At 42.7% G+C, this 25,085-nt stretch overlaps 1 protein-coding gene across 1 annotated transcript in view; it reads left to right on the top strand.

Annotated features, from left to right (window-relative positions):
• atp9a (ATPase phospholipid transporting 9A) overlaps positions 1–25,085 on the top strand; it is a 179,232-nt gene that overhangs the window by 24,047 nt on the left and 130,100 nt on the right. Inside the window, exon 2 of the mRNA XM_080205002.1 lies at positions 17,285–17,423. Within this exon, the coding sequence (XP_080061128.1) occupies positions 17,285–17,423 (139 nt within the window). The remainder of the gene's footprint in view (positions 1–17,284; positions 17,424–25,085) is intronic.

Below are 25,085 nucleotides of genomic sequence, written 5' to 3'. Positions count from 1 at the left end.
TCAAATCTTTTCAGCTTTTATTGCTTGCTACCAAGGAGAACAGACACAGTGAATTTCACTGTGATGTTCTATTGATTCATACAGCTAATTAGCAGTTATATTTGGTTACAGCAAATGAGAAATGAGCAACTTTTGAATCCTTCATTTGCATACATAGTCTACCAATCGTAGCATAGCTTTTTGTCCTTTCTTATCCAATAGAAAACCGTCTCTTTCATTAGTGTAATATGTCAACATACCTTGTTTTTTGGTATTTGTTATGGTAATTTATCTTTGTTTCATCCTTTGGCCAAGACTGGGAATGCAGTGTTTATGAAACTGGCACAAGGTTAGATTAGTCTCTTCCCTGAATGCGCAACTGCTGACCTCAATGAGGCCTTGTTTCCATCTTTGCTGACAGAGTTGCCTGCCTTTGTTGTTGTAACTTATTTCTACATCAGCATCTGCAGTTTTTAACTTCTTTTAACTCTCGTTTCATAATTCCCATGGTGCTTTATTTGAAATGAACACCCTTAATCTTGCAGAACAAAGTGAATTAAATATTTGGCCTAGTTGGAATTACAGTTTAATTCCCACACACCCAATGTGATACTAGTAGATGAGTGTTTCCGTTACATCCCTACGCTCTGCTCAGTTTGCATTGTTGAGTTGAATGGCAATAAGTGTATCTCCTTACATATGTTGGAAAGGTAAGATAAAGGCAGATGGGATTCCTGCTGCTGATTGCATTCAGTGACCTGTGCTGGAAAGTGCATTGTGTGCAGACATTATATGAAGACAGGATTATATTGGCTTTGATTCTTCTGGAGCACTAAAAGTGTTGTTTACAGTCGATTGCATGAAGCTGGATTTTCAGCAACAACATCAGTGAAAACAAAAACCCAAACTTGGGATGAACAGTGACCCTGACATGCATGTGGTTGTTGAAGATAACTTCACACCTTGACAAAATGATTGCAAGAAGCTTCACATTAAGACAAATATATATGCTTAGTTGTATAGTTAATTTTTCAACAGAAAATGTATTTGCTGCAGGAGACAATGGAAGACTTAGACAGGAGGAAGAGTTGATGGCAAAACCAGGAAGGTTAAGAATTTCTGGTATAAAGGATCACTTGGAAGAGTAGGATCTTCAAAAAAAAGCTGGCGTGAGTCCAGAAGAAAAAGATGCAATTTTCCGATGTTTGAGGTTACTCTGATGAAGGAGTCAATATTCTCTGTCTACCTAACAGCAGTCACTGCAATTTGAAAGCAAACCATAGTTTGTAAAACACATTGAGGATGTGATCAGCCTCTGCTCAATACTTTTTCCATTCTTTCTCTGAATTTCAGGAAAGCTTTTGGTATTGACCCACTGTAATAAGTCTTCAGAGGCAGATGTCCCTTCATCAAAATTCTTTTATTTACAATTCCAACAGCAATTCACAGAGTACAGCACAGGAACAGATCCTTCAGACCACAATGTTATGTCAAATATGATGCCAAATTAAACTAATTCCTTCTGCCTGCCTTTGATGCATTTCCATCTATTCCTTGCATATTCATATACTTACCTAAAACCCTTAAATGCTCCTACCATATCTGCCTCCATCACCACCCCTGGCAGCACGTTGCAGACACCTACCACTCTCTGTAAAGTAAAACCTACCCCTCACCTTTGAAGTTCCCCTTTTCACTTTAAGTGCATGCCCCCTTGTATTAGACATATCAACTCTAATCTACCTTTGGGAGATCCAGAGGAACTGACACTTCCGGTCAAATACAAGGAAAAGACTCGCTGATTGGCCCATCAATTGACACCTTAATCAGGGAGTTCATATTCTCATAGGCCAATTTCAGTGGTCTGATTGAAGTTATTACACTCACAGAACAATTCTACAGAAGGTGAATTCTTATGGCAGTGGTTCTCAAACTGGGGTCCCCAGAAATCTTTCTGGGGTCCCTGATGCTGGGCTGACCTTACAGGTGGGCACATGCAAGACCGTCGAGGGCACCCTTGTCAGGAGTGAGTGGGAGTGGGAGACATGACCCGTTCTTCCCCTGCTGCTGTAATGCTGTCTTGTTATTCTTGCCTTGCCACTGTCCTGAGCTCCCAGCGTTCCTGCTGTATCTCTGCTGTAGGTATTCACAGTGCTCCAATTCTCCTTCTGCTTCCCTCACACTTTTTCTCATTTCTGTTTCTCTTGGCCTCCTGATTTCTCTGGGCTTCTGCCAAAGGTAGACACTGCAGTGGAAAGCAAGCACACCCATCCCATTGATATCTAGCTAAAAACCTGCTTTAGAAAATGCATTATTAAAATATACTCACATGCACTTAGATTATTATGACTATTATATAATATCATTTAGGCTATGAATCCATGATTATGAATTTATTTGTAAAGTGGCTCTCCAATCAGAAAGGTTTGAGAAGCACTATCTTACAGTATAGATGGGAAATTGTTATGAAAACAAAAAATGCTAGATGTGGGAACTTGGAGAGGCACGGACAGTCGGGTGGTGGGGGCTAGTCAGATCGGGAAGGTCAGGCAGATGTCAAGGGATTGGGGAGGGAGTGGATTAGTGAGGGCTGCTCAGGTTAGATTGAGGAAGGAATCAGTGGGGAGATGGAATCTGTTGTATAGTTACCTAGAAGTTAGAGAGCAATTAAATGACTAATATTTTCTGGGTAACTATTCAGGTAAATTATTCAAGACTGTCCAATTGCCTGACTCTGACTCAGAATTGGAGATTTTTGTGAAGGGTCCTGGGGAGCAAAGAAATTGCCTGTTGGAAGTTCAAACTTCCCAGGCTAGTCCCACGGAGTCTGGGCACTGGGACCACCATGGGCATGTATCTTGGGAGGTATGTCTGAACTCTGACAACCTGGAGACCAGAAGATCTGGACCTTATATTCTACTGAAAGGTCATTGAGCTGAAACGCTATCTCTGTTTTCCTTGCTAAAGGAACAGCCTTATCTGCTGAGTATTTCTTGTTTTTATGTTTTTATTTCAGATTTGCAGCTTTTTGCCTTTGAATTAGTGGTATGTGGCTGAATGGATAGATAAGAAAAGGTGGCGATTAATGGGGAAATACATGAGTTGTAGCTGGTTACTTGTGGAATACCATAGGGACTGATATTAAATAATAGTTTTTTTCCTGGGATTTAAAGGTTGACTATTGTCCTGGTGTCTGGGTATGTGGCTGGTATCAGATTGGGTGTAGTAGCCAATGACATACCGACCGACATATGGTAAGTACGCTGGGATCTGGTTAAACCAGATTAATGAGTCGGAAAATGTCACACGAGATCAGCATTTTCTGATGAGAATAAGGAGAATTGTAAGATTTTAGATTTTGCAATAATTGGTTAACATGCTTGAGACTGCTGAGCAAGAAAAAGATCGAAAGGTTTGGTAGTTCATGGAAGCGATTGAGATTTTGTATTTGGTGATGGTGTAGTGGTATTGTTATTGGACTGGTAATCCAGAGAGCCAGGGTAATGCCCCAAAACTCCAGGTTTGAATCCCACCGTGACAGATAGTGGATGTTGCATTCAATAAAACTCTGAAATTAGAAGTCTAATGATGACCATTGTTGTAAAAACTGAAATGCCCTTCAGGGAAGGAAATCTGCTGTCCTTACCTGGTCTGGCCTACATGTGACTCCAGAGCCACAGCAATGTCGTTGACTCAATTAAAATACCCTTTGAAATGGCCTAGCAAGCCACTTGGTTCAAGGGCAATTTGGGATGGGCAATAAGTGGTGGCCCAGCTGGCAATACCCACATCCGATGAATGAATAATTAAAAATATTAACAGAAACTGAAAAAAAATCCAATTCTACCATTTATAGCTAAGACTATTATCATGTCAACGAAGGCCATTTTGAAACCTTACCTGGCCTTGCCTGAGGGCAAGTCTGAAACACTGGGCAAGATTTTATGGCCTCACTCGGGTGAGACCAGAAATTCCCACCCGAGATCAACGGAGATTTTCATTGTTGGACCCTCGCCTGCTCCGTGGCGGGTGACGTAGTAGAGGTCCGGCATCTGTGTTCAGTTTCCACCTCTGTAATACAAGAAAGATGTGGCAATGTTGGATAAAGCCCAGAAGATAGTTTAGGAAGCTAAATTCTGATCTCAGGAGAAGTAAGTTGTGGAGCAAGATTGTGCGTTGTGGAATAATCTGCTGTAGAAGTGGATAATAATGTGGAGGAATTTGATGAAAATCTAGGCAGAGAGTTTTAGAATGATAGGCTGCTGTCAGTTAGAATGTCAAAAGAAAATAGAGGGTTTTTTTTTAAGCAAACACATAGCATTATGTCCGAAACTAGGGTGTTCAATCTGAACAAAGCAAACTATTAAGGCATAAATGACAAGCTGGTGAAAGGTAGACAGGAAAATGGTGACAACCAACGGTTGAATACTCAGCAGTTCAGGCAGCATCGGTGGAGAGAGATCATTTCAGATCAATGGCCCTACATCAGAACACCAGAAGGACCATTGGTTAGCTGCCTTATAGCTCCAGGCACCTGGGTTCGATTCCCGATTTGGGTCACTGTCTGTGTGGAGTTTGCACATTCTCCCCATGTCTGCGTGGGTTTCCTCACATGGTCCAAAGATGTGCAGGTTAGGTGGATTGACTGTGCTAAGTTGCCCTTTAGTGTTAGGGGGACTAGCTAAGGTAAACGCATGGGGTAATGGGAATAGAGCCTGGGTGGGATTGTGGTTGGTGCAGACTCGATGGGCTGAATGGCCTCCTTCCGTAAGATTCTATGATTGACCTGAAACATTAATTCTGTTTCTCTCAACATGTCCTGTTTGACCTGCTGAGTATTTTCCAGCATCTTTTTTTGTTTCTGATTTCCTCCAAGTAGTACTTTGCATTTGTTTTGTGTATTGGTCTTGTTTTTGATTTGATTTGATTTATTATTGTCACGTGTATTAACAGACTGGAATTCTCTGGCTGTTCACACCGACAGGATCTTCTGGTCCTGCCCGTAGGGTACCCCCGTCACAAGTTTCCTGACAATATGGGGTGCAGTAAGTAGGAAACCCCACTAACAGCAGTGGGACCAGAAGACCCTGCCACCAGTGCACATTGTGCTGCCTCCCGCTACAAGAAATACACTGTGGGGAGGCCAGCGAATTCCTTCCCCCCCACTCCACCGAATTTTAATTCCTAACAATTTACGAATGATTTGATTTGTAAGTATTGTGTTGATTTAGCATCTTGTTGTATGATTTAGCTTTTAAGTATTAATTAACTTGTAAATAATGGTTGATAAATGATTTTTAACCTGTGTATATTGGGCTGACATAGTGTATTAGGCTGACATTGTGTTCTTTTCTGCTTTCTGCGAGAGATAGGAAACGATGATGGGTGTCCCACATAATCCCCAAGGTATTGTAAGTAGCAAGTTAGGGTTCAATTGCATACACTACAAGAATAAGGGAAGTAGTTCTTGATCATAGAAACTCCATCTGTTTGTAGAAACAGATTTTGATTGCAAACTTGAAACGAAACTGTTGTGTTAAATCCAGTATGAAAGTGGTAGTATAATTTGGGAGTTATGTCCCGACTTACTTATTGCATGCCCAGCTTAGAATGAAACCTGCTGTATTTTGAAATTTGGAGACTGCTTTAAATCAAACATGTAAAAAATAACTCAAAGTGTATTCACAAAAGTTTAGGGCGAGAAAAGATGAAATATATCTTTAAGGAGATTCCAGGAAAAGGACTTGAAGGAATTACCAATTTGTCAGCCCATTTTGGTTGTTGATGAACACTTGGGTTCCTTAGACAGCACCTTCCAGATCCACAACCACTACCATCTAGAAGGGCAAGGGCAACAGCTACATGGGAACACCACCACATGAAAGTTCCCCTCCAAACCATTCATTATCCAGACTTGGAAATATATCACTGTTCCTTCACTGTCGCTGGGTCAAAATACTGCAACTCCTTCCCTAACAGCACTGTGGGTGTACCTACACCACATGGACAGCAGCGGTTCAAGAAGGGAGCTCACCACCACCAAGTCTAGTGGAGTGCCCCAGGGGTCGGTGCTGGGGCCTCAGCTTTTTACCATTTATATAGATGATCTGGAGGAGGGAACCGAGTGTGGGGTGTCGAAATTTGCTGATGACACCAAGATTGGTGGAACGGCAAATTGTGCGGAGGGTGTGGAGAGTCTGCAGAAGGATCTAGATAGGCTGGGCGAATGGGCCAGGAAATGGCAAATGGAATTTAATGTTGGCAAGTGTGAGGTGGTCCACTTTGGTAGGAAGAATGGTAGGAAGGACTATTACTTACGGGGCGAAAAACTGCAGCAGGCGATGGTGCAGAGGGACCTCGGGGTCCTTGTGCACGAGTCGCAAAAACCCAGCTTGCAGGTGCAGCAGGTGGTCAGGAAGGCGAATGGAATGCTGGCCTTCATAGCGAGGGGGATTGAATATAAAAGTAGGGAGGTCTTGCTGCAGCTGTATAGGGCATTGGTGAGGCCGCAGCTGGAGTACTGTGTGCAGTTTTGGGCGCCGCACCTGCGCAAAGATATTTTGGCCTTGGAGGGAGTGCAGAGGAGGTTTACTAGGCTGATACTGGAGTTGAGGGGGTTGAGCTATGAGGAGAGGCTGAATAAACTAGGCTTGTACTCGTTAGAGTTTAGAAGAATGAGGGGAGATCTCATTGAGACGTATAAGATGATGAATGGGATGGATAGGATAGAGGTGGAGAGACTCTTCCCGCTCAAAGAAGACAGTAGGACTAGGGGGCACAGCCTCAAGATAAAAGGGGGGCGGTTTAGAATGGAGTTGAGGAGGAACTTCTTCACTGAAAGGGTGGTGAATCTCTGGAATTCTCTGCCCGTTGAAGTGGTGGAGGCTGCCTCGCTAAATATTTTTAAGACGCGGGTTGATGGGTTTTTGATAAGAGAGGGGATTAAGGGTTATGGGGAGAGGGCGGGAAAGTGGAACTGAGCAGCGACAGATCAGCCATGATCTTATTGAATGGCGGGGCAGGCTCGAGGGGCTAGATGGCCTACTCCTGCTCCTATTTCTTATGTTCTTATGTTCTTATGTTCTTAAGTCCTGGTCCATGTCCAAATGCAGTGACACCTGGACAATGTACAGGCTTGAGCTGGCATTCACATCGTACAAGGCATTGACCATCTCTAATAAGAGAGAATCTAACCAGTGCCACGTGACTCTTAATGGCATTACCAGCACTGGTAATCCCCTACTGTCACATTCTGGATGTTATCATTGAGCAGAAACTGAACTGGAGTGTCCATTATTTTCTATTGTTACATGAGGATACCTATCCTAGCTATTGCTATGTATTTCAACTTACTGTCAAATAAACTGGCTTAAAGGTTCATATGTTGACTTCAGCTTACCATGTGTTTTCTTGGCTTACCTTGGAAGAGATTGGAGAGAGTGCACACATATGAAAGGAATGAGAATCCATTTCCATTACAAGGAACATGATAGTTGCACTCCTGGGTTGTGTACTGTTTATTATCACTTTGAAGCTATCGCCATACAGAAAGACATTAAAACTGTCTCTTGGATTATTTACAAGACTCAGAAGAGTGTTTGCTGTGTAACAGACATTTGCAGTGGACAGCCATACTACATTTTTATATTTGAATTGAATCACTAGCCTATTGATCAACTCCATTCACATTGATTGATCAATTAGCTGCTTCCTTCCAAAACTAACAGCAACATCCAACTCACTAATCAATCATTCTGGGATGTATATCCTCTGTAGCCTCCCAGTTAACAGCCATCAGTATTAAATTTTAACCTTACCTTATCTTTTCTGTGACACACTTGGAAGAATCCAATCGATAACCATCACAGTCCGAAGTGTTTCATAATAGAACAGATATGAGCAAGGCTTATATGTTGGTACTGGAGCTCATAATTGGAAATTTGCAGCTGCAGTATAATCAAGCGTTAGTTCTAAAAATATATCAGTTTGACATTTTATTGGGTAAGGAGCCTGTAATTATGAAAAATTTAAAATTTTAAAACAATATAACAATCTTTATCCACAGTATATTTGCTGTTTAGAGAAACCATGTTCTGTATGGAACAAAATTATTTTTTATTCATTTTTAGAATGTGAGCATTATTTGCTGGGCCAGCATTTATTGTCCATTCCTAATTGACCTTGACGGTGATGATGAACCACCTTCTTCAACTACTGCTGTCCATGTGTGTAGGTACAACCACAGTGATGGTAGAAAGGGAATTCCAGGATTTTAACCCAATGACAGTGAGTGAGGACAGTGAATGCTTTGAAGGGGAACTTGTAGGGGTGGTATTTCCATGCATTGTTGGTATTCAACAACCACAACCATCTTTCATTGTGCTAAGTATGACTCCAGCAAGTGGAGGGCTTCTTCTTGATGTTCATTGACTTCAAGATGCTGCACTCAATCAAGTGCAGTCACTCTCAACTCAATTCTTTTATTCAATTCCTTGCCCGCTCCCCTTACATTGACTTACAACCCCTTATACTTATATCTATCTTCAATTGTGATGAAAGGTCATCTCAGACACACAAGCTGCCTGGTCTGTGGAGTATTTCCAGTAGTTTTAGTGTTTTTATTTCAGTTCTTTTGTGCATATTTGCACTAAGGCTGTAAGTGGCGTTAGTGGAACCCTAACTGAGAATTGGAGAGCTGGTTATTGCTAAGTGCTACTTAATAGCATTGTCAGCTACACAGATTGGATTAGTCCTGTCTTTTGTGGACAGGGCATGCTTGAATGATTTTCCTTGTTGTCAGGTAGATGCCAGTATTGTCACTGTACTGAAACAGCTGGCTAGAAACCTGGTTAGTTCTTCAGTGCGTCTTCAGTACTGCAGCTGGGACGCTGAGAGAACCTTTGCTGTATTCAACATGTATTATTTCAAATTTTTGTGTACACCTAAATTACAGGTCTTATTACATTCATTACCAGACATTATTCCAATCAGAAAATATAAGCACATCTTGCCTGCTATAAGGTGTTGTCTGTTGAAGGTGTATGATATGATTGGTGAAGCCCTTCAAATTTAACTGGATGATTTGTCATATTGGGGTGTTTCCCATTATGGGTTATGTATAGTGGTCGAATAACCTATTTCAAAAATGCAGCTCTAGTAGCTCAATTTTAATCATTGGAATTCAGGGAGCACTCATGTGGTTTGACAGTTTTTCCTTTTAGCTAAGTTATTCTACCTTATCAAGTGTAGAGTTGATGCAGGCAAAATGTTACTTTTGCATACTACTTTAATGGTGTACTATGGTTTCCTACTTTGTGTTTATTAGGTAAAACATTGTAACTCTTGGTGTTGCGTTTCAAAACCCCAGTGGTCAGATGGCACATCACAATGGCTGTTGGAGCTCGCCAGTCATCATACCCAGCAATAATAGAGACAGTTTTGCTGGAAAAAAGTGTTGATCTTGTGCAAGAATAATGAGCTGCCTGCTGCTGTATACGATTGAATTCAATGAACTGCATCTGCATTATGAATGAGCTGCCCAAGGCACACAACAGTGATATCTTTCATCTGTGACCGACTGTGCACAATGTGAATTGGCCAAATATTTAGCAAGTTTTCCACACAACTGTCCGCACCTTTGTGAAGACCATACAAGACTTGCATATTGATAACAAGGACGTGTCCATGAGCTCGTTCAACATTTCTAGCCTAATCACTAATGTACTGCACAAGGAAGCCGTAGACATTTGCACTGTGGCATTATAGATTCAATAGTAACTTTCAGGAGGGAATTAGATGTATATCAGGAGAAGAAAGTTGCAAGGATACGTGGAAAAGAAGGACAAGAGAGATTAACTAGATTTCTCCTTGAAAGAGCTGGTGTAAACTCTTTGGGCTGAATGGCCTCTGTCTTTGACATGCTGGCAGGTTTGATATGGTCTGTGAAGAAACACGTGACGAGCTGCAGATTTCTGAAACCTCTCATTTGAAAGTAAGCTTCCCTCCAGTTAATATTCTGCAACTCCTCTGCATCAAGCTTCCTTAGAGCAAAAGCAATTCCCAGCAAAATGTCCACCCTACCAATATAAACTGTTTGATTTGAGAAAGAATTCTCTTCATTCAAAATGGAAAGAAAAATTAAATGTAATATTAAAAAAAACTGCATAAATGCATCCAACAGCCAAATAGCATAATCACAATCTGCCCAAAGCCCAGTTTAAAGAGAAATGCCAAGTGACTTACCAGATGTACCGAGGGCCATTTGTGATGGACTTCAGCAATTAGCTCCAGAAATGAAATAGCAGGGATTAGCCTTGTTTATACTTTTTTCAAGCTCTTAATGAGGCTCTCACACTCTAACTGAACAAGGCTCGTATATCCTCAGTGCAGACTGGTTAAAAAATCCTGGGCCTGATTTTGCTCCCTTGGGTGCATGGGCTCAGAGGGCCAAGAAGCAGGCATGAAACGAGCTACTGGCTGTGATAGGCGTTAAAACACAATTTCACTGGCTGGCCAATTCATGGGCAGCTAACCTGAAATGTGGAGGAGGGAGGGCACCGAGAAAAGGGAGGGTAGATAGGAGCAACCACTCTGGAGCTGTCTCAGGGAACTGCAAGCATATACAAATTTAATCCCAATGAAAAAACACAACAATCAGTGTCTAGGCAGCACATTCAACACAAAGTACCCAGATGCCTTTTTAAATTTTATTTTCAGCTCTGACATTTCATTCCGCTTTGATCGAGGTTACAACTAAAACGTAAAGGCCACCTAGCCAATCGGCCTGCTCACCAACTATAAAAATGGATGGGTCACGAAGAATTGCTTTCAACTTATTCTTTAATGGGTTAAATTGCCTATTTACTTGTCAGCAGATGGTGGTTCTGATGCTCACTGCCCACCTGGGATCAATGCTGGACCAGTGTGTATATGTATGTATATATATATATATATATATATATAGATAGATATGTACATATTTATGTATATATATATATTTTAACTGGTTTCGTTAGTAAGTTTGCGGATGACACAAAGGTTGGTGGATTTGCAGATAGCGTTGAGGACCATCAGAGGATACAGCAGGATATAGATTGGTTGGAGACTTGGGCGGAGAGATAGCAGATGGAGTTTAATAGGACAAATGTGAGGTAATGCATTTTGGAAGATCTAATACAGATGGTAAATATATTGTAAATGGTAGAACCCTTAACAGTATTGATAAGCAGAGGGATCTGGGTGTATAGGTACACAGGTCACTGAAAATGGCAATGCAAGTGGAGAAGGTAGTCAAGAAGGCATAGAGCCGGGGCACTGAGTTTAAAAATTGGCAAATCATGCTGCAGCTTTATAGAACTTTAATTAGGTCGCACTTGGAATATAGTGTTCAATTCTGGTCGCCACACTACCAGAAGGATGTGGAGGCTTTGGAGAGGGTACAGAACAAATTTGCCAAGGTATTGCCTGGTATGGAGGGCATTAGCTATGAGAAGAGGTTGGAGAAACTTGGTTTTCTCTCACTGGAACAATGGAGATTGAGGGGCAACCTGATAGAAGTCTACAGGATTATGAGCGGCATGGACAGAGTGAATAGGCAGAAGCTTTTTTCCAGGTGAAGAGTCAGTTACTAGGGGGCATATATTTAAGATATGAGATGTACGAGGGAAGTTTTTTTTTACACAGAGGGTGATGAGTGCCTGGAACTCACTGCTGGGGAAGTAATGGAAATAGATATGATAGTGACTTTTAAGGGATGTCTTGACAATCACATGAATAGGATAGGAATAGATGGATATGGTCCCTGTAACGGTAGAGGGATTTTAGTTCAATCAGGCGGCATGGTCGGTGCAGGCTTGGAGGGCCGAAGGGCCTGTTCCTGTGCTGTAACTTTCTTTGTCCTTTGTCCTTTATTAATCTAAATGCAACACATTGTTAGAATTGGATTAATTGGACTTATGAGCTCAGCAACTTGTCCAGTTAAGTTCAATTTTAATGACACCATGTATGCCCAAATCCCACCAATTTCTTCATTGGTTTCCAGAGATAAACATCTTCAATACAATGACCCCTAAACCCTAGCCCTCGTACATTTCCGGTCTGTAAATGATATGTTGGGTATATTTTTAAAATATCCATCTTTGTAGGATGTGGGCATTGCTAACTAGGTGCCAACATCCTACCTATCCCTAGTTGCCCTCCACAAGGTGGAGGTGAGCTACCATCTTGAACCACTGTGTTCCTGAGTGTAGGTACACCCAACGTGCTGTTGGGGACAGAATTCCAAGATTTTAACCCAGCAATAGTAAAGGAACAGAGATATATTTCCAAGTAAGGATGGTGAATGATTTGGAGGGGAAATTCCAGTTGGTGATATTCCTGGATACCTGCTGCTCTCGCCCTCCTGGTTGGCAGTGGTCATAGGTTTGGAAGGTGCTGCTTAAGATATTTGAATCTGCAATTTTCTTACACACCTGAATGGGCTTCTTCCTGCGCTCAAATTCACCATTGAAATGCAGCAGTTAAATGACTTTAACTTGATGAGTTAGTTGAAAGATTTGCCATGTGGTTGTCTGGGATGCTGGCCTTCATAGCGAGGGGGATTGAATATAAAAGTAGGGAGGTCTTGCTGCAGCTGTATTGGGCACTGGTGAGGCTGCAGCTGGAGTACTGTGTGCAGTTTTGGTCGCTGTACTTACGCAAAGATATTTTGGCCTTGGAGGGAGTGCAGAGGAGGTTTACTAGGCTGATACCGGAGTTGAGCTATGAGGAGAGGCTGAATAAACTAGGCTTGTACTCATTAGAGTTTAGAAGAATGAAGGGAGATCTCATTGAGACGTATAAGATGATGAATGGGATGGATAGGATAGAGGTGGAGAGGCTCTTCCCGCTCAGAAAGGACAGTAGGACTAGGGGGCACAGCCTCAAGATAAAGGGGGGGTGCGGTTTAGAGCGGAGTTGAGGAAGAACTTCTTCACTCAAAGGGTGGTGAATCTCTGGAATTCTCTGCCCGTTGAGGTGGTGGAGGCTGCCTCGCTAAATATTTTTAAGACGCGGGTTGATGGGTTTTTGATAAGCAAGGGGATTAAGGGTTATGGGGAGAGGGCGGGAATGTGGAACTGAGCCACGACAGATCAGCCATGATCTTATTGAATGGCGGGGCAGGCTCGAAGGGCTGGATGGCCTACTCCTGCTCCTATTTCTTATGTTCTTATGTACTACAGTCTCCTTCAAGCCCATTTTCACTGGTAGAATAAACCGAACACTTCAGTGGTCATGGGCCTTCAGCCTCTGACCTTCAGGTAAGCATTCTCCAAGGCGGCCTTCACGACACACGACAACACAGAGTTGCTGAGCAGAGACTGATAGCCAAGTTCCGCACACATGAGGACGGTCTCAACAGGGATCTTGGGTTCACGTCGCACTATCTGTAACCCCTGTGACTTGCCTGGGTTTGCAAAACCTCACTTACTGTACTGTCTGGAGACAATACACATCTCTGTAACCTGTGATCAGTGCTCCTTCCACACACATTGTCGGCCACTTTAAGACTTGAACAGCAGGTTAGGTGTAAAGATTTGCATTCTAATCAGTAATCTGTAAACTGTCTGTGCTTTATATGCTCTGTCTGAGGCCAGAACTCTCCATTCACCTGACGAAGGGGCTAACCCAAAAGCTAGTGAATTTACTATCAAATAAATTGGTTGGACTGAAACCTGGTGTTGTCAGACTTTTTACAGAATAAACCGAGCAACAGATGAAGCTTGCTGTTTCATGCAACACAAGTGGTATCCTCCCCAAACAAGATGCTACTGAAAAGCCAAATTGACATTCTGCCCACCACGCAAACGAGTAATGTGTATATCAATTTCAGCGCCAGTCTGATGCCAGCCAGCAGTGTTGGCCATCCACTTGAATGACTGGGTGGATCGTATAAAACATCACATCCCTTTAGCTGTTTGCAACAGACAAAGTACTGACTGTACTATTCCAACCAGTGCTTACAAAACTCAATATCCAACATTCAATGTGATTCTGCAATTGGACAACAATTGTTAAACAATTATGGGAAGTGAGTATGCAGGTGCAGAATGTTATAAGGAAGGCAAATTGAATCTTGGCATTTATTGCTAAGGGTCTAGAGTATAAAAGTAGGGAAATGTTGTTACAATTCTATATGGCATTGGTGAGACCACACCTGGAGTATTGTGTTCAGTTCTGGGGTCATCATTTGAGGAAGGATGTGGTGGAACGAGAGGCGGTTCAGAAGAGGTTCACGAGATTGATTCCAGGTTTGAAGGGGTTGTCGTATGAGGAGTGGTTGAGTAGCTTGGCCTTGTACTCACTGGAGTACAGAAGAATGAGAGGGATTTAATTGGTATATATAAAATACTCAATGGGGTTGATTAAGTAAATGTTAACCAAATGTTCCCCTTCTAGAACAGTTTAGGCTGAGAGGTCATAGTTGTAGAGTAAGTGGGGGAGGTTCAAGGCAGAGATAAGGAAAAGCTACTTCTCACAGAGGGTTGTGAATTTATGGAACTCGCTGCCCCAGAGTGCAGTAGTTGCAGAATCAATCAATGGATTCTAACAACTGATGTCAAGCTAGCTGGCCAGTAGTTCCCCATTTTCTCTGTCCCTCATTTCTTGAATAGCAGTGATACGTTTGCTAACTTCCAATCTGCTAGAACCATTTTATAATCTATGGAATTTTGGAAAATCATAACCAGCACATCTGCTATCTTTGGAGCTATCCTTTTTTGAATCCTATCACGTTGGCTATCAGGTTCTATGGGTCTGTTAGATTGTACCCAATCAATCTTAGCCAGCTATCCCCTCGTATCTGTATAATTGGCTTTAGTGAAATTTATGATTCTTGTTTGTGATTGGAGAATGTAATTTTCAAACAATGTGGAATTCAGTTAGATTACAATTACTATTTCCCTGTGGATCTTTTACAATGACATTACTAATTAACCCTGCCTCATTGCACAATATTACTTCTAAAGTAGCTTTACCTCTGGTTGATTCCACAACATATTGTCCCAAGAAACTGTCTATAAACTCACCTTCCAGGCCACCTTTGCCAGTTTGATTGGTCTAGCCTATATGCAAATTAAAGTCCCACATAACTATTATATTGCCTTCCTTGCAATTGCCAATAATTTATTGTTCAGTGCTCTGTCCAACAGTGTTACTACTATAAACTATCAGTTACCCCCACTAATGCATTCTGATTCTTGACATTCCTATGCTCCATTCATTCGACTTCCTGATTTACTGAGCTAAGGTCCTTATGTCATTCTTTATTATCAGGATCACTCCTCCTCTCCCATTCTACCAGTTTTTTTTAAGTGTTGAATACACTGGAATATTTATTTCCTGACCTTGGTTATCTTGTAACCATATTTTTGTAATACAGATTAGCTCTAAACCATTTTGCCATTATTTGTGCCACTATTTCATCTATCTTAGTGTGAATGCTATGCACATTCAGATGAAGTGACATTGTTTGAGCCTTACTCTCAGATGTGTTAGCAACGAGCTCTGTTCCTTCTTGTCTCACTTAGTTTGACTTTATTCACCTTGATATAATTTTCTATTGCCTTGGGCTTCTAAATCTCCCTTCAACCATCATGCATCACTGCTGTCTGTCAAAACTAATTACTATTCCAGCATCTTTGTGGAGAGCAGAGATAAACCCTGTTTCATTTATCTACTTCCAACAGCCATCTTTAACTCTTGTCCCTTGCCCATGGCACAATATTCAACAGTAAGTATGAGGACTTCTTTCTTACTCAGATTGATACATTCCAGTTGGTTTATTTGTTGCTTCGTTCGCTTCCCATTGACAAACAATTTCTCTTTCCAACTCTTTATTCCTCTGACTTCATGTACACCAATGTTTATTCCTAGCAGCAAATCACCCTTGCAGTGTAGCCATTGTAGGCCAACCCAGCAACCAAATCTGCTCATATCAATGGTCCTGAAGCACTATTGAAATAAAGTAGCACTAATGACTAAGTGAGGCACCTGAGGTTGGCCTTTTGGAACATGAGCTCCCTGATTGAGGTCCTAATTGCCTGCCCAATCATGGAGCCTCACCTATATATAAATATGGGAGTGTCAGATCGACTGGCACTCCAGATTCTGGGTGGAATTGTACCGGCACATCTCCTCAAGTTTTGCACAATCCCGCCTGAGGCCAACAAAGAATGCCGTTCTCCGAGCCCCGCCCCTGGAATCGGGGCTGGCATGCTGGTAAAATTCCGGCCTCCAACTCTGTACTTGAAGCATTCTCTTTGAGTGGAATTGACATTGTAATTAAAAGGATTCTGGTGAAGGGACATTGGCTTCTGAGGGGTTATTTTAGTAGCAGTTGATTTTTGTTTGAGATTCTGGGATCACTGTTGGCCTAAACCCCAGAACTGGATCAGAACTCCCCACTCACCTGACCAAGGAACGGCGTTCCAAAAGCTAGTGGCGTTTATTACCAAATAAACCTGTTGGACTTTAACCTGGTGTTGTGAGACTTCTTACTATGTTCCTTGAATTGCTCCAGACCTTTCAGCTCACCTGAGAGAGCAGATGTCCTATGTATTTTATCCCTTCAGTTTGTTAACAAAATTACTGTAATGTACTTTCATTTTGTAGGTGGCATTTAATTTGTGAAACTCCTTAATCAAACAAATTATTTCATTAATATCTTGTGGTGATGCATATTGCTTAAAGTAGCACTTCATCATCAGTGCATACATGAATGCTTCAGGGCTCATCTGGCAAAGACTCTTTATGCATAATGTGTTAATTTGAAACTAACTGTGAATTTCCTATGAGTTTTAATGATTCAGAAAGGTAAAATAACTTGTGTTAGTCACCTTACTTCCTGAAATCTCTACTTTGGGTATCAAACTCAGTAAATTTATACATGAAAATTCTGGGGACCTTGCTGTTAGTAGGAAAGCTGCACAGGATATGAATTTTGAAGTTTCTAAAGAATAGAATAGCATCCCTACAGTGCCAAAGAGGCCATCGAGCCTGTACTGACGACAATCCCAGCCTGATCCCTAGTGCTGTGAGGCAGCAGTGCTAACCACTGGTGCAAACATTTTGATTTATGCTTATTCTGCACTAATCTCTGTCAGCCCTTAATGTTCCCCAATGAGGAAGCGAATGAGACAATATGTGATACCAGTGCCATGTAAAATGAGGCTGTAATTTCACTGGGAATAAAGAAGTCTTCAGTGTACAGTACCAGTATTTTCCTTACCCAGTACACGTTGTAAAAATATGTATCTCTTTTCCAAAGGTGCTGTGGTTGGTGCTGCAGAGGAAGGGACTTCAAACCTCGCACAGTGTGGCTTGGACATCCAGAGAAGCGAGAACATAAATACCCACGAAATGTAATCAATAATCAGAAATACAACTTCTTCACATTTCTTCCTGGGGTATGTATTTTATAAATCTCATTTATTAACGAATAGTGAACTGTAATCATCAAATCTGTTCAAAGTCCCACACGAAGAATCATGTGTATTCGTGCAGTTCTTTTTATCCATTCATTTTTAGATTGTGAATAAATATCTATGTATGTGTGAGTTTGTGCAGCTAAGAATTAATTACTTTGAGTGCTGCTCATGAATCATGTGCGTCAGACCATTCAACTCTTACAAAACCTATTTTGGCTAAATGAGCCTATTCAGACTTTCAGTGAGTCCCTGGATTTATTCAAAGGAAAAAGATAGTTCTTTCTAATCTGGTGTAAGAATAGCTCATTGTTACTTTTTTCACACTGTTCCTTGGATCTCCTTCAAGTCCCATTATATTCCCTGGATAAGAGAAACATCAGGGGACCTGCATCACCATCAGTTGATGATTAACAGCTGAATAAAAGGTGTTTCAATTAATTACTGACTGAGAAAGACAGACACATTGGGTAGGATTATAAGGATAGGACAGAGTAAAATACAAATAGTTACGTGACCCCCAAGCAGTACAGGTACAATAGCAACATTTAAAAGCACTTGGATAAGTACATGGAAGGGAAAGGATTAGAGGGATATGAGCCAACATGGGCAATTGGGACTAACTGGGAAGGTGCTGTGGTTGGCATGGATCGGTTGGGCCAAAGGGCTCTTTCTATGCTATATTGCCCTATGACTCTAGGATGGTGAGTGATTGGCGCTCTCTAAGCCCCACTGTGATTTAACGCTCACTTGAGTGTAGATTGGGAATGGGTGGGACTCTGTCTCCCCCCGAAAGAAATCCCCACCAATGAGAGGTGTTGGGAAATCAGATTGGCTGGTGGGCATAGCACTGCAGTGGCCAGAAGCAGTACTACAGTGCTCTCCCTGGACTACATCCCCCACCCCTCCTTCCCGCCCGAGATGGGGAAAAGTGTAAATGTCACTTTCCCACCCTTCCAACCAGCCTGAAAATTGAGGCTGGGTGGGAAAAGGTCCTTAAGTGGTCACTAGGTGGCTACTTAAGAGCCTTAATAGGTGAATGGGTGTGTTTTCTGCCCAAGATCCTGCCTGCCCAAGCATGAAATTCTGTCTGGGTTTGGACAGGTAGATTCCAGCGGTGGAATAATGAACTTATAACATGTTGGAGCCCAATTCTTGGTAGCTATTTTCCTATACTGAAAGAAACAAAGTTAACCTTCTCAGTCAGGATAAAGTTGCAGTAAATAAATTAAGTATTGACTTATTTTATTGATTTTTGATTTGATTTATTATTGTCACATGTATTAGTATGCAGTGAAATATATTGTTTCTTGTATGCTATACAAAGCATACCGCTCATTGAGTAGGAAACGAGAGAGTGCAGAATGTAGTGTTACAGACAAAGCTAGGGTGTAGAGAAAGATCAACTTAATGCAATGTAGATCAGTTCAAAAGTCTGATGGCAGCAGGGAAGAAGCTGTTCTTGAGTCGATTGGAACATGTCCTCAGACTTTTGTATCTATGTCCCGACAGAAGAAGGTGGAAGATGTATGTCTGAGGTGTGTGGGGTCTGTGATTATGCTGGCTGCTTTTCTGAGGCACTGGGAAGGGTAGACAGTGTCAATGCGAAGGAGGCTGGTTTGAGTAATGGACTAGACTTTGTTTACGACCCTTTCTAGTTTTTTGTAGTCTTGGACAGAGTAGGGACTGTACCAAGCTGTGATACAACCAGAAAGAATGGTTTCTGTGGCGCATCTGTAAATATTGGAGAGAGTTGTAATGGACATGCCAAATTTTCTTAAACTTCTGAGAAAATAGAACCACATGGACCTCGCTGATTAGGGAAAGATCTGCAAGACATAACAGGCTACAAGGTGAAAGTATGTAAAATTGCTGGCACCGATGCACCCCTCCTCGATGACATCAATGCATTCTATGCCCGTTTTGAGCTAGAGGTCAGCGAGAGCACGCCGTCCACCCTGGAAACCTCGGACGAAGTGGTATCCGAGGTCACCATTGCAGACTAAGAAGTCTCACAACACCAAGTTCAAGTCCAACAGGTTTATTTGGAATCACAAGCTTTCAGAGCTCTACTTCTTCCTCAGGTGTGTGGGCAATCAGAACTTGTGTGGGCTAGCTGGCAGACGTTTTCAACCTCTCTTTACAACAATCTGAGGTCTCTATCTGCTTCAAGAAGATGACCATCATCTCAGTACCAAAGAAAAGGCAAGCAGGTCGCCTTAATGGCTATCGTCCGAAGGTTCTGCCATCCATCGTTATGAAGTGCTTTGAAAGGTTAATCATGGCACAACCAGCCTCCCAGATTGCCTGGATCCACTACAGTTCAGCTACTGCTGCAACAGGTCCACAGCAGACGCCATTTCCCTGGCCCTGCGCTCAACCCTGAAACACCTAGATAACAAAGACACCTATGTCAGACTGCTATTTCTCGACTACAGCTCAGTCTTCAACACCATTATTGCTACAAAACTCATCTCCAAACTCCATGCACTGGGGCTCGGCTCCTCTCTCTCTGACTGGATTCTGAACTTCCTAACCCATAGACCACAATCAGTAAGGATAAAGCAACAATATCCTCAACACTGATGCTCCACAAGGCTGTGGCCTCAGCCCCTTACTATACTCTTTGTATACCTGTGACTGTGGCCAATTTCCCCTCCAACTCGATTTTCAAGTTTGCTGATGACACCATCGACCACCGTAGTGCGTCACATCTCAAACAATGACAAGACGGTGTACAGGAAAGACATAGACAACTGGTGCGATGACAACAATCTCTCCCTCAATGTCAACAAAACGAAGGAGTTAGTCAGGAATGGTAGTGGAAGACATGCCCCTGTCTACATCAATGGAGGTGAAATAGATATGGTCAAGAGCTTCAAATTTTTAGGCAATCTTGATGGTATAGTGGTACTTTGTCAGTGGACTTCTCAAGGACAAAAATGCAACTCACTTCTGACTGGTGTCTGATCTATTATTTAATAATGTATGTGGGCATTGTGGGGTAGCAGCTGCTACCTTGAAGTTTTTACATGGTTTGGCTTCACTGTATTAGGGTCATTTGCATTTTCACAAGGATTGGGTTTTCAGCTGGACTTTTCCAAGGTCTGTATTTTTGATGGAGGCTCCCAAGGGTCAGATGTGGTCTGTTGAAAAGACTTGATAGCAACTGGATGGCTTGTGCAATTTCTCACAGTTCTCTTGTTCCATTCACCATTGAGTAGATGATTATGACAAAAGCTCAGAATCTTTTGCATGTGTAACGAACATCATTGGACTCTTTTCTAGACGCGTCATCCCTTTTTGTGATGGTTTCTTCACGTTCCATTGTTTCATAATTTCAATGGAAATTCTCATTTTCAGTTACTTCTCTTGAGGCTTATTTTGCTTTGTGAAAAATTGTTCAGCTTTTAGTTATGTATTAAAAATTGTTAATTGTGACTTGTTTATATCCTAATATATTTACAAGTACAGCAGCTCACTTCATAAACATGTCTATAAAATTTCCGATATGTAATAATGTCCATTTCATGGCATTTAAAAGTGCATTGGTTGAGGACCAAACTTTTGGGCACTATAAGGGTACTCATTTTCTGAACATTTTCTGAAATGTTTCACATTGTTTCACATGGCATGATGGCACAACAGTGGTTAGTACTGCTGCCTCACAGCGCCATGTACCCAGGTTTGATTCCTGACTTGGTCACTGACTGTCTGGAGTTTGCATGTTCTCCCTGTGTCTGCGTGGGTTTCCTCTGGGAGCTCCAGTTTCCTCCCACAGCCCAAAGATGTGTGGGTTAGCTGGATTGGCCGTGCTAAATTGCCCCTTAGTGTCAGCGGGACTATCTAGGGTAAATGCATGGAGTTATGGGGATATGGCCTGGGCGCAGACTCGATGAGCTGAATGGCCTCCTTCTGCATTGTAGGATTTGATGATTCTATGATCCTAGTTGTGTCTTTATGGAACACCTTGGCATATTTATCTACATAGCAGGTGTTGTTTTGATTGCAGCAGTCGAATTTATCTTGGCCTATATTGGGGCAGACAGGCTTTTTGAATTGTGTTGCAATAAGGAAACCAGCCAACTGGAAGAACCAGCATTCATCTTCTATGTGAGCAAACACCCTAATTTTATTTATCCACCTGTTTGCAAGTTGCTTCAACCCCCTTCCTTCATTCCACTCTCCAGTTTAGTCTTGACTGACATAGTTAGTGTAAATTGAGATTTTGCTGGTCACTACCTCAGCGGCTGATGGAGAGTCATTAGCCATCCATGGATCTTCCAGTCTTGCCAAGGCCCCACATGGCTTCCACCTCTCCCCCCCCCACCCCCCACCAAACCATCAGGGAACCCGCCAAGGGGGTTGACTTTAGCAGGAGTGGAAGATCCCACCAATGGGAGGGCTATAAAATTCCACCATAGTATCTGCCCCTAATACTGACCCTGAATGTGAATTCCTTGTTCTCATACCTCTCAACGTAAAGTCATTTCTCCAAATCTCTGCGGTAAATCTCTTATATTTAGTTATGTACTTAGTGCCCCTCATATTCTGATACTCAGCTTTGGAGTCATCTCTTCATCGCTGTACCTGCTGCAGCTTGGGTGCCCACTCCCCGACTGAATAGTTTTCAAAATTCATTCATGGGACTGCCATGCCTGCTGAATTGCCCCCACACCTATCCAATTGCCATTGGCACCCCCTATTCCGACCCGCCCACTGTATGCAGTTGGAACCTGCCCTTCCCCTTGCTCCCTCATCTGGACCATCCGTCTCCAGTCCTGTGCATTCAGAATTCCACTTGATCTCCTTTGCTTTTGTCAGCCTTGTGAACAGGTTTCTCGTCTGAAAGGTGGCTACATGGGAACCTGATTGGAAAACATTTAAAGGATCCCTGCAGATAAAAACCTGATCTTCTAAACTTCATAGCAGGACGGTGGCACAGTGGTTAGCACTGCTGTCTCACAGCACCAGGGACCCGGGTTCGATTCCTGGCTTGGGTCACTGTCTGTGCGGAGACTGCACATTCTCCCCATGTCTGTTTGAGTTTCCTTCAGGTGCTCTGGTTTCCTCCCACAGTCGGAAAGATATGCTGGTTAGGTACATTGGCTATGCTGAATTCTCCCTCAGTGTATCCAAACACGCGCTGGAGTGTGGCGACTAGGTGATCTTGACAGTAACTTCATTGCATAGACCTTGCCTTTGTTTGAATGTCCAGGCCTCGTATCACTATTCACATGATAAATGAATCACTCAAGTGAACTGGAAGTTGACTGATACCTGTAGAAACCTACTTCAACAGTAAGCTCAAGGGAGGGGAGGAGAAAATAGACAAGAAGGAAAAAATCTTGTCTCTTTCAAACTAATTGAAGTATAAAATGGAAGAACAAATAATTTTCTTTACAAGTAACAAGAAAAATGTTAACTTTATTTATCAATAGAATACTCATGGAACTGAATTTTATGGGCCACTTGTGGTGAGAAAGCAGGTGAGAGCAGTTAGAGTGCTGTGTCATGAGCTGTGTGCCCACTTCTGGCATGACTGCCCTGTCATGATTTAATGGGCAGAGGGGAGGTGTCAGGTGGGCTGCCCATCCATGGCCCAGTTGAACCCTTAAGTGGACAATTAATGCCCATACAAGGGCCTCAGTCCACCACAGCTTTGATTTAATGGGCAGCGGGAGAAGCCAGTGCCCAACATGTAGCCTGGCAGGTTTAAGCTTATGGACTACAGGTAGTGAAAGAGGTTTTTTTTGGAGGGGAGGGATGCAGTGGTGCCTCCTTTTTGGCCCCCTGTACCAACAGGAGGCTCTCCCCACTACCCACCTCCATTTTGCAACCTGGTGTGGGCCACTTAACCCCCTCACCAGGGCTCGCCAACCCAGCCCGACAAGATCCTGGGCTTCCTTGGGGCATCCATGGTTCCTCTTCCTCCTGTGACTTCTGCAGGACTGACAATGGCCATCAATCCTGGTTCGGCCCAGAGCTGTTGACCCTTGATTGGCTGTTAGCTCTATGAAGTGGCACTTCCTTCTAGAGATGGATAAATGTTCTGTCGGGTACTAACTAAAGAGCCATCACCTGAAATAAATTCAAGCAGGATGAGCCAGCCAAATGAAGGCTGGTTTGTCTCACCATCAGAATATAACCCAATCCATTGATATTAGCTGATGTAAAATAAACTACTTGTCTGTTCCCCATAGCCCATGTGGGCCTGCACAGTATCAATGTGCAAACCACCACTTGCTGATATGTACCTTTTGTCGACACATGTTCAGAAGAATGTAATTCCCAGCTGATACATAACGCTACAATTCAGAGGCTATTTCTAGGTTGATGTGGTTTCAATGATTTCACACACTGCCAGAGAATTTCCCTGGTTTGTGATTTTTTTTCAGTGCAGTTCAGCTGGAATTAACCAAAAGAGATTGGGGAATTTTAAACACAAGCCACGTCATGTGCAAACTGCATTTCCATGATCTTTAATGCTGCTTTGAAAAGCATTGTGCTGTAGGTTAGCCTTGCCCAGAAAACTGTCCAAACTGAATTAATAACCATGGCGAGTTTCCACCATTTGCACCTGCTTGTGACTATTTGAGCAGGCTCTTCAACTTAAGCTCTTATTTTAGAGTCGTAGAGGTTTACAGCATGGAAACAGGCCCTTCGGCCCAACTTGTCCATGCCATCCTTTCTTTAACCACTGAGATAGTCTCGTTTGGCCCATATCCCTCTATACCCACCTTACCCATGTAACTGTCCAAATGCTTTTTAAAAGACAAAATTGTACCTGCATCTGGCAGCTTGTTCCAGACACTCATCAGCCTCTGTTTGAAAAAATGCCTCTCTCGACCCTTTTATATCTCTCCCCTCTCACCTTAAACCTATGCCTTCTCGTGTTAGACTCCACTACCTTTGGAATAAAGATGTTGACCATCTAGCTGATCTTCACTGCTCATTATCGTATAGACGTCTATAAGATCACCCCTAAGTCTGCTGCGCTCCAGAGAAAACAGTCGCAGTCGATCCAGCCTCTCCTTATAATTGGTCAGGAAGGTGAATGGGATGCTGGCCTTCATAGCGAGGGGGATAGAATATAAAAGTAGGGAGGTCTTGCTGCGGCTGTATAGGGCATTGGTGAGGCCGCAGCTGGAGTACTGTGTGCAGTTTTGGGCGCCGTACTTACGCAAGGATATTTTGGCCTTGGAGGGAGTGCAGAGGAGGTTTACTAGGCTGATGCCGGAGTTGAGGGGGTTGAGCTATGAGGAGAGGCTGAATAAACTAGGCTTGTACTCGTTAGAGTTTAGAAGAATGAGGGGAGATCTCATTGAGACGTATAAGATGATGAATGGGATGGATAGGATAGAGGTGGAGAGACTCTTCCCGCTCAGAAAGGACAGTAGGACTAGGGGGCACAGCCTCAAGATAAAGGGGGAGGCGGTTTAGAACGGAGTTGAGGAGGAACTTCTTCACTCAAAGGGTGGTGAATCTCTGGAATTCTCTGCTCGTTGAAGTGGTGGAGGCTACCTCGCTAAATATTTTTAAGACGCGGGTTGATGGGTTTTTGATAAGAGAGGGGATTAAGGGTTATGGGGAGAGGGCGGGAATGTGGAACTGAGCCACGACAGATCAGCCATGATCTTATTG

The sequence above is a fragment of the Carcharhinus amblyrhynchos genome, chromosome 16 (genome assembly GCF_965287045.1).
Source record: "Carcharhinus amblyrhynchos chromosome 16, sCarAmb.v2.hapA, whole genome shotgun sequence".
Classification (NCBI taxonomy): Eukaryota; Metazoa; Chordata; class Chondrichthyes; order Carcharhiniformes; family Carcharhinidae; genus Carcharhinus; species Carcharhinus amblyrhynchos.
Note: the sequence above shows the minus strand (reverse complement) of the source record. Positions and strands in the feature narration are given on the sequence as shown.